Consider the following 18472-nt stretch of genomic DNA (forward strand, 5'->3'; position numbering starts at 1 on the left):
AGCAGAAGCATGACCTAGTTAGATATGTATTTTACGAATATCAATTTGGCAGCAGCCTGGAGAGGATAGACTGAAGAGATTAGACCAATTAGTACAGTGGTCCAGACAAGAGGTGATAAGGGCTGAACTAAGGTGATAGCTGTATGAATAGATGGATGTGAAATACAGTGAAGAATCAAGAAAACTAGACAATTTATTTAATATGAGGGTGATGGTGAATGACAAAGAAAAATGATAGGGCTGTAGACAGAAACAAGGCTGTTAAGAATTGGAGAGGAAAAATGAATTGTTTTGGATATGCTGAGTTTGAGACACTTAAGGGATAGTCCAATGGAAATATGGTGATACAGGGCTGGATCTCGGGAGAAAGATTGAATCTGGATACAGAGGGCGTCATCTGCATAAAGGTGATACCTGAACTTATGGGAGCTGATGTGGTCACAATCACCTGAAAGACTAGAGGGAAAAAGGGAAAAGGGGAAGGCAGGGCAGGTTGAGACATTTATAATACTTTAAAGACTGCTAAAGATTTTTATATACAGTGTCTTGAGCTTCATAATACCTAGGAAATTAAATTCTATAGATACTATCCTCATTTTAACACATGAGCAAACAGAAAGAGAGGTTAAATGACTTGTCCACTGTCACCCAACTAGAGGTGGAGGTTAAACCCAGGTTTTTAACTCCAGTGTCAGCACTGTTATTCACTAAGCCATACTGCCTCAAAAAAACCCAGCACTCTAAATACATATAACCACAGGACAGTGGAGAATATAGATCTTATCATTTTAATTAAAACAGCCTAAAAAACTAAACACAATTTGACAACTAGAAATATTAAATTGCCAAAAATGTATCTAAATTAAATATTAAAGCACTATAATGTCTGATATGCAGGTGAATGCCCATAAAGTTTCACTAGAAATTAAATAAAATGGGAAGGCATTTTTCTGGATACTAGATAAGACCTCAATTTATTAAACTAATAAGCTAAGTATGTCATTAGTTATTTGGCACTTGAGCACGTAAAATAAAAGTAATGGAATGCTGAGACTAAATACTACTTTCCATTGACTACAAGGCTCATAACCTAGGCGTCATCCTCAACTCCTCACTCTCACTACCAGCTCCAACCAATCTTTTGCCAATGCCTGTTGTTTTCATTTTTTCAACATCTCTCAAATATGCCCCCCTTTCTCCTCCGATACCATCCTGCAACCAGATGCCATCGTCTCATACTTGGGACTACTGAAATGTTGGTGAGTTTGCCTCCCTCAAGTCTCTCCCCACTGCAACCTAGCCTGCACTTAACCACCAAAGTAATTTTCCTAAAGCACAGATCCAACCATGTCACGCTCCTACTCAACAAACTCCAGTGGTTGCCCATTGCCTCCAGGATCAAATATAAAAAATCCTGTTTGACCTTCAATGCCATTCATAGCCTAGTCCTTTCCAGTCTTTCCTCCCCTGCCCCCATATACTCTTTGATCCAGTGACACTGGCTTCCTTGATGTTCCATTATCAAGATACTGCATCTCTAGGGTCTAGGAATTTCCTTTTGCTGTCCCTTCATGCTTGAAATGCTCTTCTTCATTTCTGCTTACTGGCTTCCTTTAGGTTTTTGCCTCTTCTATTTAACTCCAGAGCTTAACAGAGTATCTGGCACCAGTAGGCATTCAACAAATGTTCACTAACTGGTCTAGCAGCTTAAAAAAGTGTAGCCAATTGCTATCTAGTACAATAGTAATTTGGACATTTTTGTTTTAAATATTAGCATTTAGCCTAATTTAATATTTCAATAGTTAGCAATCAATTTTTCCTTAAATCTCTTGCTTTTTAAGGCAATGCTTTAAGAGGCTGCATTACTAAAGAATCTCAGGCCCTTCAGAACTGGAAAAAACCCTAGATATCCTCTGGTTTAATTCTCTCTCATTTTATAGATAAGAAAACTGAGGCCTAAGAACATTACATGCCTAGTTAAATGGAAGAGTCAGTGCTAGCAACTAAGGTTTTCTGGTTCCTAGTCCACTGTTTATTCCATTACATCCAATAGATTAGGTTACTAAAAAGTATAGGTTTATCTTCCCCCTTATACAAGCTTCTTCCATTACCAAATTTACCATTAAAGTATACACACATAAGATTATCATTCATATGTATATCTGTTTTAATTTACATGGTCTGATTTAAGTCCCAATTGTTTGAAATTAAACATGTTCAATAAGCACACTCTACATATATTACTGTGGTCCCAAGAAACTAATTTTAAAACATGCCACAGAGTCACTGGCATGATTCACCTAAAAGATAAAGCTGGAATATTCAGATAAGCACAGTTCCTTGCACATACATAGTTGGTACTTGATAAACGCTTGCTGACTTTAAACTGACCTACCCTATAATGTAGTTGCAGAAAAAGATGCTAACTTCATTCTATTTACAATGTTTTCCAACTTGCTAGATCCCTACCATAACGAATGGTCTGGTCATATATATGCCCAAGTACTAAATGAACAAAAAAGATACGGCTATGCCAGTTATGAATATGTACACAAATTATATTTTATGTTTATATTGCAAGGTAAAATAAAAACATTTAAATGAAGATATGTTTCAATGCAAGTTTATAATGGAATTCATAACAAAGCCTAATTTTTAAAAAAAAATCATCGTAAGTTCTAATTTCATTTTTTTCTAACTTGAAGGTTTTTTTCATCCCCAAACCTATATAATCCTTTACCAACCTCTCAAAAATAGCACCTTAGGAGTTAAAATATTACATAAGTAAGAGGTTGAAACTTAAAGTTGCACAAGTGTTACAAAAGATAAAGCAACTTATCTACTCTAATTTCCTCCTAAAGAAGTACGTCACTTATTTAAAAATGAAGAATCATATACATTAGGCCAACATTCTCTCTGTTAAATATTACCTAGCCACTAGACAGAAAAGCATCTTTCAAAATTTCAGCTAAGAACTGTAATAGGAGATACATGGAGGTAATTACAAAACAACTGGAAAGAAGACCTAGTCTTGGCTAACCCTGAATTTGGCCTAAAAGAAGAGACTGAAGAGTCTGTTTGATTACAAATTTCTGCCACAGCCCAGTATCTACAAGAGATAACCTACCAGCAGAACACTATTACTTAGTTATAATTGTTTTACCACACTTAAAAAATACATGCTCCTTTATGAACAAACATTTAGATTATTCTCAGTAAATATCAGAAAAAGGTTAAGAAACTCTAGAAATCTGAGCACCTGTACAATCCGCATAATAAAGAAACACAGCAAAATAACTATTAAACCTAGTACATTTTCAAACGAAATACTTTGTGAGAATTTTTAAAACATCTATTTGTATTAATTTCTATTACTATTAATAGCTTACCTTGACAGAGAACTTTACTCTTCCAAAGGTACTTCCACATATTTTTAACTTATTTGATATTACCAACTCACAAGATCATAATAATTTACACATCTAAAGTGCTGTCCATTTTGTAACGTTTTCCTCAAAATAACTTGGTGATCCGGGTAACAAAATTATTATTAATCCCATTATCTTAATTTACAGATAAAGAAACTGAGTCTAAGGTTAAGAAGAATAAGTCATTTGCACCTGGGTCACACTGGCAACTAAGCAGTGAAATTCGAACTTTAACACGGGTCTTCTGACTGTGGTCCAGAGCTTTTCCTGTTTCTAGTTGGCCAAAAACCAGGCTTTAAGAGCTGTGAAAAAGTGGTCTTGATATTTCAATTAGCAAACTTTTATTGAGCATCATAATGTGTTCAAAGTATTTTTATTGAGGCAATTTGGAAAAAGTATAAAACCATCCCCTTTCCAAGGAGTTCACAATGAAATTACAGAGCCAAAGGATATGTGTGAAAAAAAGTTCAAAGACTTCTGCTTATAAAGCAGAAGGCGATTAATTGCCAAATGAATGCTGAGTTCCGACAGACAAGTAAGTGGTGTCAGATCACTGTGAGCTGACCTAGGTTACAGAAACAGTACTTCTGGCCTTCAAGACAGACTGTAAAGGCTTTTTTGTTTATTTAAGGAACCACCAAGCCCGAAAGAAAATTCGCTCTTAAGGGGGGGAAAGAGAAAGCAGTAGAGTCAAGGTTGTGGCACAAGAATGCACCACGCAGGTGGTCTGGAATTGTCTCCGGATCCTTTGCAAGCTTTTCATCTCCCGGCCTTTCATTAACAAGCTCCCGGGTGGAACTTGGCAAGACTCACCGGGGTGGGGCTGGGGAAGCATTTGCCCAAATCGAACCTTCTCCCCGATGCCCTCCCGTGAGCTCTCGGGTTGGGGCAGAAGCCCGAGCATCTTCTCGCCAGCTCCTTGCCTCGCAGCCCACCCCCACCTCCCCCTCATCTGGCTCTGAGCTCATCAGGCAGAAGCATCTCCCAGCGGCCGGGGGAAGTCGAGGACAAGGTGGGGCGGGGTAGTAAAGGTTTGGGAAAAAATGCACCTCCCAGGAGGTCCCGAGGACTCGGGCCACAAGCCGCCCCTCCACTCCCATCTCCCCTCCTCTCTCTCCGGACTCCGCGTGTCCCTGCACCCAGGCACGCCCCTCTGCAGCCAGAGCCGAGGAGAACGCCGAACGCTGGTCCTGAGTGACAGCCCCACCACCTGTGCTCGCCCCCCCAGCCCCTCCCGGGCCAGGGCACTGAGGGTCCCACCCACGCTTCGCCGGCCGCCCCCGATCCCCGGCTCCCCGTGAGCCAGTCCCAGTCGCCCGCCGATCGCCCCCAGGTGACAGGTTTCCCGGGAGGGAATTACAAGTGCGTGTGGCCCGGCTCCGAGGGCGCCACCAACTGTCCTACCCGCCGCCGCCTTCGCCAACCACGCCGCCGGGGAAGGGCGGCTGCTGCCCCCGGGACCGGCGAGGGGGTGACACCTCCCTCCCCCAACTGTCCCCTCCCCAGGTTCCCGGCCCCCGGCTAGGGAAAGCGGCGGCGGCGAGGGCACTCACTGCGGAGATTTTGGATGAGCTCCGCGTGATTGGCCCCACCGGACTTCCAGGCCATCGCGAGGCACGCCTGGAGCGCGTAGAGAACCAGCTTCAGCGCGGCGGCGGTGCCCAGCAGCTTCGCGAGGAACTCGACCACCTCCCACACCGACACCGCCCCGTCTACGTCCGCGTCCCCGGCGCTGCTGCCGCTGCCGCCGCCGCCGCCTCCGCCGCTGATGCTACTGCCCCCGGGGCCGCTGCGCGCTCCCGACATCCCCCACTGCGCGCATGCGCTCTGTTACGGAGCAGGGCCGCTCGGGTGGGGCTGGAGGCGGCGGCGGCTGCTGCAAAAGGGGAAAAAAAAGCCGGGCTGACTCAGCGGCCCCTACGCTAGCTCCAGTACAGCCTCCCCCACCCCAGTGCAATCCCACCCCTTTGCTCCGAGCTCTCCCTCAGCTGCCGGTCCAGAGGCCCAAGTCTGGACAGGAAAGGGACATCTATGTTCCACTTCCTGGGGATTTTAAGGACGATCTAAGCCAGAAGCGGCCTTGGAGAGCGAGGTCGTTGGCAGCCACTTGCGCGGCTCGGGGGCCGCGCTTCTCGTGCACCGCCAACTACTCCTTTAGTCGGGGGCGGGGGAGGGTGGGGGATGGGGACTGCCCCCGGGGCTCTTAAGAGGCGCCCTAGCTGCCGGTGATATTGCAGCCCGCAGAAGGTCAGGGTTTGCGAGTGGTGGTGTTACCGGATCCCGGTCCAGGTTCCATATTGCTAGGTGGCAAACCCGAGAAAGACCGGGGAAAAGGCATCCCTCAAGGTCTCCCTTAAAGCCACGTTGCCCACCGCTTACTTTTTTTAGTTTAAAGTGACCTGGCCCTTGGGTTAAATCGGTAGACTAGAGACAGAAGGCGGCACCGGGCACCTTTGTATACACAACACATTCTCCTTGCCTTTGTTACAAGCACACCACCCCCGGTATGTGTGAGAAGAGATAGGGTGCACCCTTGCTGTAGCTGCTCTTAAAGTCACCTGTCGTTCGTCCTCTGTCAGACTTCTTTTGTAACGAGGAACGTGAATCATGGCAGAAAATGTGGCGAGGGTTATGTGAAGTCATGCATTCACGAAGGCTAGGTTGAAAACGAAGGTAGCAGAACTTCCGAGCGGGAAGAGGACAAAGAACAAATGCTTTATTTAATTTTTTGTCTTGCTAAGAGTTTAATATTTTATTCCACATTTGAGCCTTTGGTTTTTTTAAAAAAATTAAATAAAAGGATTAGACAATTTTGGTAGTTGGCCCATCAAAATTAAGCTACATTTTAGCCATGGAATTAGAGCTGGAAGGGACCTTCAAAAGGTTGAGCAGGTCATGTAACCACCTAGGGCCTGTTTCCTAATCTGTAAGGTGAAGTTGAACTACATGGTTTCTGAGGACTCTTCTAGCTCCAAATCTATGATTCCGACTTGGCCAAGTGGTCACATACCACCTAGTAAATAAAGGAATTAAGAATTTGAACCTAGGTTTTCTGACACTAAATGTCCCATTTCTTTTCTCTACGCCCAGAAATGTGGCACAAAAAACGTTTAATAAAAAATTAACCACTTTTTGGCCTCTAATTTTGTACAATTGCCTAATCCTTTAATCCACCCTACCCTAAATCCCTAAATTTGTTTCAAGGGAAGCAAGGTTTGAAGGGGTTGGAGAAGGAGGGAGAGTTGAATGCAGATAATGGGGCAATTAAGCTAAGTAACTCAGATGCTACAGTTTGCCAATAAAAATGAATCAACTATCCCCGAAAGGATAAACACTCCACATTATCCTGTGATGTGTGTGTTACTCTCTTCCTGACAAGCATGCAGTTTCAGCGAATTAAGATTCGCAAACTACACAATTGGTCTGGGCTCTAGCTCTGTTGTGATCAGCTTTATTGTAGATGAGCTCAGAGCAGGCAGGGAACCTGGCCTTAGGCATCCTATCAACAACCAAAGCTCTTCTTAACCAGCTTTGAAGTTGGTTGCCACAGGGTGGTCTTTCAGAATCCCATCAATGAACAATTTTGAATGAAGTATATAGCTGCAAGTAAGCATTTGGCAAGTCACCGTGCTGCAGCCATACCAGCTTCAAGCTTTCTGGCTCTCTCTCACAGTCACAGAAACGTGACTGGAAATCTATTCCCCAGTCTGCAAAACAGAGAAAACAATACCTGCTTGCAAACTATCTTGGGGATTCTGTGACCACAGATGAAAAAATAAATATCATGAAGGTGTGAAATAAATGCACTGTGTTGCAGAATGAGTTCTGATGACAGGAATAATTTGGTGCCTTATTTACAGCTTTTTAGTTGTAATCATTCAATGAACATTTGTTGGCTGAATAAAGCTGTCATTTGGAGAATTCAGTAAATTCAATAGGTTTCTACTACCTCTATCTGCAGTCATTCGAGGTTCTTGGCGGGGTGGGGTGGAGCTGGAGAGGCTCTAGAGGCCTTTCTCAGGAATCTGATAACCCTCTTCAAAGCTGACCTAGATGGATTAGATTAGCATGCCCTGCCTTAGTAAGCCCTTGCTGAAAAATAGCAGGCAGCATCACCATAGATTGAAAAAAATAAAAACTTTATCCTTCCCTTTTTGGAATAGCATTCTGCTAGGTACTGTAAAAACCTACTCTCAAGTAATTTATAATCTAGTTGGTGACATAAAGCATAGATTACCAGAAGATAACTAATGACAAAAGCAATATGTGATAAATGCCAAAGGACAGATATAGACCATAAGTGTTCAGAGTAAGAAGAGACTGATGGGGGGAAATGATAATATTAATCATAGCTCAACAGAGTGAGGACAAAAGGAAGGCAGTTAAATAGGGCTAAAAACAATGTTGCCCAAAGTGACACTTTAAAAATATTACTTTTTTAAAAAACTCAATATTCCTTTTTAGAAAGTTCATGTATAGTCCAGCAGTAATAAATAGTAAGAGAAATTCCATTTAAAATAGCTACAGACAACATAAAATAGGGAAGTTTGCCTGCCAAGACAAACCCAGAACTATATGAATACGACTACAAAACACTTCACGCAAATAAAGTCAGATCTTAACAATTGGAAAAATATTAATTGTTCATGGGTAGGCTGAGCCAATATAACAAAAATGACAATTCTATCTAAATTTATCTATTCTGTGCCATACCAATCAAACTATCAAAAAAATTATTTTATAGAGCTAGAAAAAATAAAATTCATCTGGAAGAACAAAAGTTCAAGGACATCAAGGGGATCAATTAAAAAAAAAAACATGAAGAAAGGTGGTCCAGCTGTAGCAGATCTCAAACTGTACTATAAAGCGGGAATTATCAAACAATCTGGTACTAAAAAATAGCATGGTGGATCAGTGGAATAAATTAGGTACATAAAAGAAATATTTTATTATATAGAGCTAGAAAATTATTTTATACAGCTAGAAAAAATAATAAAATTCATCTGGAAGAACAAAAGATCCAGAATATCAAGAGAATTAATGAAAAGAAATGCAAGGGAATGTGGCCTAGCGGTACCAGATCTGAAACTGTATTATAAAGCAACGATCATCAAAACTACTTGGTACTGGCTAAGAGTAGTAGAGCAATGGAATAGTTGAGGTACACAAGATACAGTGGTCAATGACCATAGTAATCTACTGTTTGATAAACCCAAAGACTCCAGCTTCTGGGATAAGAACTCACTATTTGAAAAAACTACTGGGAAAACTGAAAAACAATATTGCAGAAACTAGGCAGAGACCATATACCAAGATAAGGTCAAAATGGGTGAAACTAGAAGCAAATTAGGAGAACAAGGAATAATTTACCTATCAGATTTATGGAGAATGGAAGAATTTATGACCAAACAAGAGACAGAGAACATTATGAAATGCAAAATGGACAATTTCAATGACAATAAGTGTTTTGCCCAAACAAAGCCAATGCAACGAAGATTAAAAGGGAAGCAGAAAGCTGGGAAGCAACTTTCACAGCCAGTGTCTCTGATAAAGCCCTCATTTCTAAAGTATATAGAGAAAACTGAGTCAAATCTTTAAGAATAGTCATTCCTCAATTGATAAATGGTCAAAGAATATGAACAGGCAGTTTTCAGAAGAAAAAAATCAAAGTTATCTATAGTCATATGAAAAAATGCTCTAAATCACTACTGATTAAAGAAAAGCAAATTAAAATAACTCTGAGGTACCACCTCACACCTATCAGATCAGCTAATATGACAAAAAAAGGGAAAAGGATGGATGTTCAAGGGGATGAATACCCTTTGATACAGCAATACCACTGCTAGGTCTATATTCCAGAGACATAAAAAGAGGTTGGGGGCGGGGGGGCGGGGAACCTATTTGTACAAAAATATTTGTAGCTGCTCTTTTTGTGGTGGCTAAGAATTGGAAATCAAAGGGATGCCCATCAATTGGGGAATGGCTAAACAAGCTGTGGTATATCATTGTAATGGAATATTATTGTGCTATAAGAAATGACAAGCAAGATGATTTCAGAAAAGTCTGGAAAGACTTAAATGAACTGATGTAAAGTAAAGTAAAGTAAAGTAAAAATGAACAGAACCAGGAGAACATTATTCACAGTAACAGAAAAACTGTAGGATGAAGAATTGTGAATGACTTAGCTATTCTCAGCAATACAATGTTCTAAGAAAGTCCCAAAGGACTAATTATGAAGCTATTATCCACTTCCAGAGAAAGAACTGATATTGTTTGAATACAGACTGAAGCATGCTATTTTCTACTTTCTTTCTTTCATTCTTTTTCTTTTAGTCAAGTCTTCTTGTACAAAATGACTAATATGGAAATGTTTTACATGATTGGTCGGGTATAACCTATATTGGATTGCTTACCATCTCAGAGGGAAGAGGATGGGGGAGGGGAGGGATAGAATTTGGAGCTCAAAACTTAAAAAAGCACCCCAAATGTTAAAAAATTGTTTTGACATGTAATTTAGGGGAAAATAAAATATATTAATTTTTTAAAAACACATATATTTAGTGCTAAAAAATTTTGCTGACCATGACACAATTTTGTGATATCGTTTTGTAATCTCATCATATGTGAGACACTAATGATTCAAAGCATCCTGTGCAAAGTAACATGGGGAAAATTTTTCAACTGTTGTTTAGAGCACACAATTTTCTTTTTAACTAAGCCTGTCATTTCATTGGCCTAGGGAACTGCTAGAGTGAAAATTCCCTCTCTCAATGCAGATAGGCGCCTGTTGTACAATTTAGATAGTCTTGGAAAGTTGCCTGGAGCCCTAAGAGGTTAAATGACTTGTCTAGCCCAACACAAACAGTAGGCATCAGGACTTGAACCCAAGTCTCCTGGTTTTCTCTCTGCCATACTGTGCTACCTATCAGAGATACCTTTATAGCAGCTGTAGTAGGTGTAAGAGCAACAGTAGCATCCACAGTAATGGTAGCAGTAATATAATAGCAGTAGCAGGAGCAGTAGTAGTAGTAGTTCTGCTAGCTAATCACCTATTCTTATGTTAGGTTACAGTGGAAATTACACATTTGACTTTTCCAAACCTCAGTATGTGATGTATAATATGAAAAAAATAGAAATAGCACTCAAGGAAATAAAGTTGAGAAGAGAAATCGGACTATACTAGATATGTACAGAGAAAACCTGTACTGGAGGTTGCATAATTTTTAATTTATTAAGGAATCAATTTTCAATATATCTTAAAACTTCAATAATCTAATGGATCCATACTCTCATCCTTGTGGGTACTTTCTGCAACTATGCATATCCCAACTGATTCATATCTTCTCTTCCTGTTGTAATAAGGGTTTCAAGCATTCCTAGACCACTTAAGATGGCGTTGCCCACATGGAAGATGCTAGAGTACCTACTGCTGGATACTGGAAGACTGGAGCATATGTAGACATTCTACATTGGTGTATCATGTGGTTAGAAAGGAATTGTTTTGGTTTATTTTCCATTGAGACATAGTGGGAACTGTTGGTTTCTTTAAAAAGAGGCAAAGGCAAAGGAGCCCTAATAACTGCTCTCCACTTTAGGCCATGTAGCCCCAAGAAACAGGCTTGGATTCTGGAACTTTTCCTTCTTCCTTTTTCTGTTCTAGGTACAGGGAGTAGAGGCTTTACTCAGACTCAAGAGTGTGAACCATGGGGGTCCTAGAATCCGGAAATCCAAGCTGGGATACTGTAGCCAGCTCAATAGTAAAGCTCTGAGGAGAAAAGATCTGGGAATCAGCTGGACTTTGGACTTGAATTTACTGGGACTAATGCCATGTAAGAGCTGAACTAACCTAGTGACCCTAATTCCCCTACATAATTCCCAGAATCAAAGGTAAGGTAGGGGAAGGGGGTGGATTATGGCCCCAAGGTGTTGGGAGAAATATTTATATGTTTGTAGTAGTTACATCTTTGAAGTAAATATCCCTTTATAAAAGCTAATCTTGATGTTAAACGGTTAAATGTAACTGGGGGTGATAGTTGCTGGGCTCCTAAAAATGAGAAGGACACAATTGGTGGGGATTTGAGGCAATGACAGAGAAGAGAGGCACTCTCCAACCCCTTCGAGGTACTACAGGAAGAGTGGGGTGCTGTGCTTCTTAAACTATGGATGGCAACCCTGTCTGGGGTCACATAACTGAATGTGGGGGTCATAAAAAATTTGGCAACAGTAAAAGGTTTCTGAATGCAAAATGACCAAAAATTAATTCAAAACAAATGCATAATGAATCTGAGGTATTTCTGGCAACACTTGCCTGTGTTGCATCATCCAACTTTGCTGCAACCTTGGTTCTGAACACACAATATGCCCACTTTGCACTGAGCATGCCATAATGCAATGCCAATAGACACTGCCAGAAACACCTCAACTCAAATTCAAGACTATAGTATGTTATAAATTGCAGTGTTTTTACCATACATACAAAGTTTTATGCTCTTACAGAGACATAATAGTTTAATTACAAAATTAAGATTTTCAATATTTTCTTACTATCACATCTCAGCATGTAAGTATCAAATTAGTATATCTTTGGATTGTATTGTATTAGAATGTCTGACTTTAAACAACTCTTAGGTACCACATCATACCTATCAGATTGGCCAACATGACAAAACAGGAAAATGATAAATGATGGAGAAGATGTGTGGAAATTGGAACACTAATACATTGTTGGTGGAGTTGTGAACTGATCCAACCATTCTGAAGAACGATTTGGAACTATGCTCAAAGGGCTACAAAACTGTGCATATTCTTTGATCCAGTAATGCCACTTCTAGGTCTGTATCCCAAAGAGATCATAAAAATGGGAAAAGGACCCACATGTACAAAAAATATTTATAGCAGCTCTTTTTGTGATGGCCAAGAATTGGAAATTGAGGGGATGCCCATTAATTGGAGAATAGTTGAACAAATTGGGGTATAGGAATGTAATAGAATACTATTGTTCCATAAGAAATAATGTGCAGGTGGACTTCAGAAAAACCTGAAAAGACTTACATGAACTGACACTGAGTGAAGGGAGCAGAACCAGAAGAACATTGTACACAGTAACAGCAACATTGTACAATCACCAACTTTGATACACTTAGCTCTTCTCAGTAACGCAAGAACCTAAGACAATTCCGAAAGACTAATGATGGATCTTGTGTTACCTGCTGCTATTAAAATGTCAGAAATAGTTCGTGGCAAAAAGTGTGGAGATGAAATTCATAAAATTCCTTTATCGAATGATACTGTTTCTAAAAGAATTTCTGAAATTAGTAATGACCAATTCCAGCAGCTTATTACCAGGCTTAAGGGCAGCCCAAAGTTTGCAATTCAGTTAGATGAAACTACTGATATTTCTAACATGGCATGGTTACTTTATGTAAGATATGTTTATGAAGGAAGCATACACGAGGAATTATTGTTTAAAGATATATATCTTAAATCGATGAGTTTTGCACAAATAAAAGTTTATAGCGGGAAAATTGCATTGGAGTCTGTACAGATGGTGCTGGAGCAATGATGGGTGAGAATGTTGTATTTGTAGCAAAAGTTAAAGCTGGTGGCAATGAACATATCACTTTTACTCACTGCATGATCCATTGGAAGGCACTCGTAGCCAAAAAAAATATCACCAAAGTTAGATGCTGTGCTTTACGATGCTATCAAAATCATTAATTTCATTAAAAGCCATGCCTTTAACAGTTGTTCATTTTCAAACCTTTGGAAAGACATGGATTCTAATTATAAAAGCTTATTACTAAATGCAGAGGTAAGGTGGCTCTCAAAAGGGCACAGTTTAAACAGATTGCTGAAACTGAAGGATGAAATTGTTACATTTTTTACTGAGAAGAAATCCAATTTTGTTAATTTTTTTCATAATGACTTATGGCTTTCAAAACTGTTATTTGTCAGATATTTTTGAAAAACTCAGTGATTAAACATATTGCTTCAAGGAAAGAATTGTAACATATTCATATAAAAGATAAAATTGAAAGTTTTATTTTAAAAGTTAACATACAAAAGAATAGAGTGGAAAATGGTTCTTTAGAAATGTTTACAGTTACAGATGATTTTACAATTGAAAATAACCTTCCTAAAGATTTAATTGTAAAAGTTATAATTAATCATCTGAAGCATTCGGAGACATATACTTCTCTTCAAATTTCAATTCTAAAAAACTAAGTTGGGTTCATAAACCATACTCAATTGAAATAAAAAAACATCAGTCATCTGCCATTAAAAGTTCAAAAAGAATTTGCTGAGTTATCAAGTAACAGGTTTAAAACTTGAGTTTCCTAAAAAATTGTTAAATGAATTTTGGCTTGGGAGGACAGAATTTCCAAAACTTTCTGAAATGACCCTAAACATACTTCTTCCATTTTGTACTATGTATTTATGTGACATGGCATTCTTAGCACTGACAATTAGAAAATCAAAATATCAATGAACTCTGAAAAACATTGAAGATGCTCTATGTCCTACAGTATTAAATATTCCACCAAGATTTAATTCTTTATGTAAAAATCAACAAGCACATCCATCTCATTAGTATGCAAATTTACTTTCATCTTTAATAAATCGTAAAATTATATATATGCCAAAGAATTATTTTAAAATAAATTTCTTTATGATTTATTATCATTAAATGTTTGATTTGTATATCTATTTTATATATCTATATACCCAGGATCTTGTAAAAATTTCTCAGGGGGAAAATGGGTTGAGAGTGGAAAAAGTTTAAGAAGCCCTGGGGTAGAGGACTGGGGTTGGGTGGAGAGGTATAAAATGTAATCAGCCTGACTATGAGGAAATAGGGCCAAAGTCAACCATTCCTAACGTTGCCTATGACCTCATATGAATGAGGAAAATAACTAATGTACTAGTACATCCATAGAGGAAATGCCCAATGTACTGGGGGCCTTCCTCTAGGTCTTTTTATGTATAGAGTGAAAAAGTATTTTTCATTAAGCACTTATTATGTACCAAGGACTGTGCTAAATGCTGGGGATTCAATAAAAAAGAAAATCAGTCCCTGCTCTGAAGGATTTCACAGTCTAAATAGGGAAAGTAAAGGAGTTTTCAATTTCAGCACAGATGGAAAGGTACCAAGGTCTTTAAGGTGTAGCAACAGGGTAGATGGCAAAGCCCAGAAACCCATATGGTGAATTGGCAAGTCAGATTAGCAATGCCTAGGGGTATGGAGGTCATAGTGGTAGGACTGATGGTAAGGCCTATCTTAACTGGAAGGATGGTAGCTGGTAACTCCCTACTCATCCAAGCTTTATTTGTCCCCAAGCAATAACTAGTGGGAAAGGGCAAAGTAGGCCTAAGGATTAACTGGAGCTTTAGTTACCTCAGGAGAGGTATGAGAATAGCAGTAGAGTTAGTGTCTAGCTATATGGGCACCAACATCCTTCCAGTCACCCAAGTTCGCAACTTTGGTATCATCCTTACTTTCACTGACCCCACATTTACAATTAGTTGCCAGATCTAATTTCTATTACCACAACATTTTTTTTTCAGATATATCCTCTTCTTTCCAATCACACAGCTACCACTTTCATTCAGACCTTCATCATTTCTTACCTGGACTATTGCAATAGTTCAGTTTCCTAGTTCAAAGTCTGCCTCAAGTATTTCCCCTCTCAAATCCATAATCCATCCTCCACACAGCTGCCAAAAGTGATTTTCCTAAAAGCTCAAGTCTGACTATATCACCCTCCCACCCCTGCCTCCCCCCAATAAACTTCAGCAGTTCCTTATTAGCTCTAGGACCAAATATAAACTCCAAATATATCTGGAATTTAAAGTTTTTCACAATCTAGTCTTTTTCTATCTTTCTAGTCTTTTTATACATTATTCCCTTTAATGCATTTTGTGATTTAGCCAATTGGCTTACTTGCTGTTCTTCACATCACAATTCATCTCTTATCTCAGTGTCTTTACAATGACTGCCTCCAAACCAGGAATACTTTTCCTTCTCACCTCTGCTGTTTAGGATCTCTGGCTCCCTTCAAGATTAGTCTCAAACAACACTGAAATGGATTACAATTTATCCATTCCTTCTTATCCTATGTTACTTATCCCCGTCTCTACATAAATCTCCCATAGAGGATCTACCCAACACATCGAAATAGGCTAAGAAATCTTAACTTGGGGTCCTTTTCTAGAATCAAGCAATATACATGGCAGTTGTATGTTCCCTAAACATCTCAGTCAATTGTACAGCTTAAAAGATATAGCTCCTGATAGAAAATCTCAGAGGACTACAACCAAGGTCTTCGGATACTGAATCCACTGTTCTATTCACTACAGCACAGTTGGGCTCTTCACCGTGGCTACAGTAGCCCTGTCACTCACATCTACATGGTGTGTTAAACGAAACTACAAATACTTCACATTCAGTACATTACTGCATTTGGTAATTTATATAAAAAGAAGCTTTCATGGAGACATCAGAATTGGAACCATAGAAATGTAAATATTCTCAGAGACCATCTAATCCAACCTGTACCTGAATGAGAATCCCTTCTCATTCTCTACATACTCAACCAGCCTTTGCTTGGAGACCTCCAGCGAGAGGGGATCTCCTACTTATAGAAGTAGTCTTTTCCACTTTTACAGAGCTCTAATTATTGGGAGGATTTTCCTTATATCAAATCTAAATTTGCCTCTTTTGCATCTTCTACCCATTACTGCAAGACTGCCCTCTAGAGCCAAGAAGAACAAATTTAAACCCTCTTACACATGATGGCCCTTCAAATACCTGAAGACAGCTGTCATGGCCCCTCTAAGTCTTGTCTTCTCTAGGCTAACCTTCCCCACAGTTTTTACCTCTGGGGAATGATCTCAAGATTTTTCAGTATCCTGGCTGCTTTCCTCTGATTACTCTCCATCTTATCAATGTCCATTCTAAAATGTGGCACCCAGAACTGAATGCAATACTTCAAATGTAGTCTGGCCAGGGCAGAGTACAGTGAGACTATTACTTTCCTAATTCTGGATCCTATGCCACTCTTTGAAGCTTGAGATTGCATTAGATTTCTTGGCAGCCATGTCACTGTTGACTCTTATTGAGCTTCCAGAATACCAAACTCAGATCTCTTTCAGACGGACTGACGCCTAGTTATGCTTCTCCCACCTTTTACTTGTGAAACGGATTTTTTTAAAAGATCAAGTATCTTTACATTTATTTTGTTAATTTCCATCTTATTAGATTTAATTCAATGTTCTAAACTGTCAAGATCACTCTGATGGCTAACTCTGTTCATCCATTGTTAACTACCTTTTCTAACTTTCTGCCATCTGCAAATTATATAATAAATACACCATCTACCTCTTTATCCAATTCAGTGATAGCAATGTTAAAAAACATAGGACCAAGCACTTTTCAAGTTGACATTGAACCATTAATAACTACTTTTTTGGTCCGATCATTAAACCAGTTCCTAATCCATTTACCTTATAAAATGACCTAGCTCTCATCTTTCCACCTTGTCCAGAAGACTAGCATAAGAATCTTTGTTACATGTTTTGCAGAAATCTAGGTAAAGTATATTTACAGCATTCTTCTGATCTACCAATCCACGTCATTAATTTGGAATGACCTTGATGAATCAAAACTGGCTTTTTGTGATCTCTGCTTTCTCTTCTACAGGTCAACTACCACAGTTTTAGAACTGTGCCAAGAGTTGAAGTCAGTTAAGCAGCTAGGTGGTGAAATGGATAGTGATACACTTGGAATGTCAGTTCAAATCCAGGCTCAGAGGCTTACTAGCTGTGTGACCCTGGGCAAATCAATTAATCTTTGTCTGCCTCAGTTTCTTCAACAGTAAAACGGGAAGAGTAATGCTGCCTCCCTCAGAGGGTTGTTGTTAGGATCAAGGGAGATAATATTTGCAAAGTGTTTTGTAAGCCTTAAAGCACTATATAAATGCTGGCTATAAAGTCAAGTTAGCTTGTTTCTTAGTAGATTCTATCCTTTTCTTTTCCTTCGAAGACTGAGGAATCTTTGTCCCCCGTTCCTGCAGGACTTGTTCCAAGCTTCACAAGCCTTCAAAGGTTATTGACTGTCTCAGCAGTCACACCCGCCAGTTTTTTCAGTACCCTGATGTAGTTCATCTGGTTTTGATGCCGTAAGGGAGTAGGGGCAGTTTAGACGCTGTGTTAATATCTCTTCACTTACGTTGGGACATAAGACTCGATCTGTTCTGTTCCTTAAAGGATGGGAAAGCTCGCTCCCGTTAGACAGTGGTGAGGGAGGGTAGAATCCCAGGCAGAGAGGATGATGTGAGCAAAGAAAGGAGAAAGATACAAGGGAACATTAAGCAAACCTGTCTTTTTTTTTGCAAAGGATTGCCTGTAAGGGAGTCTGACCTAGATATTTAGAGTAGCAGTTTGAGGCAAGATTGGGGATATGACGTAAGGGAATTATATTTCCTCTTGTAGCTAATAGAAAGCCATCGAAGGTTTAGTTTATTAAATAAACAGTGGGGGATCTTTTCCCCCATTTTTTTTTTTTTTGCGGATGAACAGCAAAGTCTCGCAGCACGGAAAGAAATAAAAAATTACAACGACATAATTTGGAGATTTGCTTTAAATGGGTATTTTACTTTCAGAAACACCCAAACATTCTGGGATTTTAATAACCATCGTGTCTTAATCACAATGTAAATTAAACGTTACAGTGACAGCTGGGGAGGTGGGGAAGAGAGAAGGAGCGTGCTTTCTTAAATTCACAAAGCTGACGATAGGCGTGAAGATTTACTAGAAAGTTGAAGAGGAGAAGGGAGAACCAACCCAAGGGCAGCCCCAGGACCTTCAGCCACGCCGCCCTCTGTCCCAAACCCTCAGGGCTTCCATCATTCCACCACATCCCAGAAATCGAAGACTTTCGGAGCCTACGGAAGAAGTTTGTCTTTCCTCGGTCGCCGTCTCCCGGGTATCTTTTCTTAGCCAATCAGGATGCCAGGCAGGTGGGCGAGCGGGCCGGAAGAGGCGGG

At 39.7% G+C, this 18472-nt stretch overlaps 1 protein-coding gene across 2 annotated transcripts in view; it reads right to left on the bottom strand.

Annotated features, from left to right (window-relative positions):
* The window catches only part of PCMT1 (protein-L-isoaspartate (D-aspartate) O-methyltransferase), a 47635-nt gene extending 42401 nt beyond the window's left edge, over window positions 1-5234 (bottom strand). For both annotated transcript variants that reach the window (XM_036767674.1, XM_036767675.1), the window contains exon 1: window positions 4982-5234. In XM_036767674.1, the coding sequence (XP_036623569.1) occupies window positions 4982-5234 (253 nt within the window). The remainder of the gene's footprint in view (window positions 1-4981) is intronic.
* Window positions 5235-18472: the final 13238 nt, after the last annotated feature.

Source organism: Trichosurus vulpecula, chromosome 7 (genome assembly GCF_011100635.1).
Source record: "Trichosurus vulpecula isolate mTriVul1 chromosome 7, mTriVul1.pri, whole genome shotgun sequence".
Classification (NCBI taxonomy): Eukaryota; Metazoa; Chordata; class Mammalia; order Diprotodontia; family Phalangeridae; genus Trichosurus; species Trichosurus vulpecula.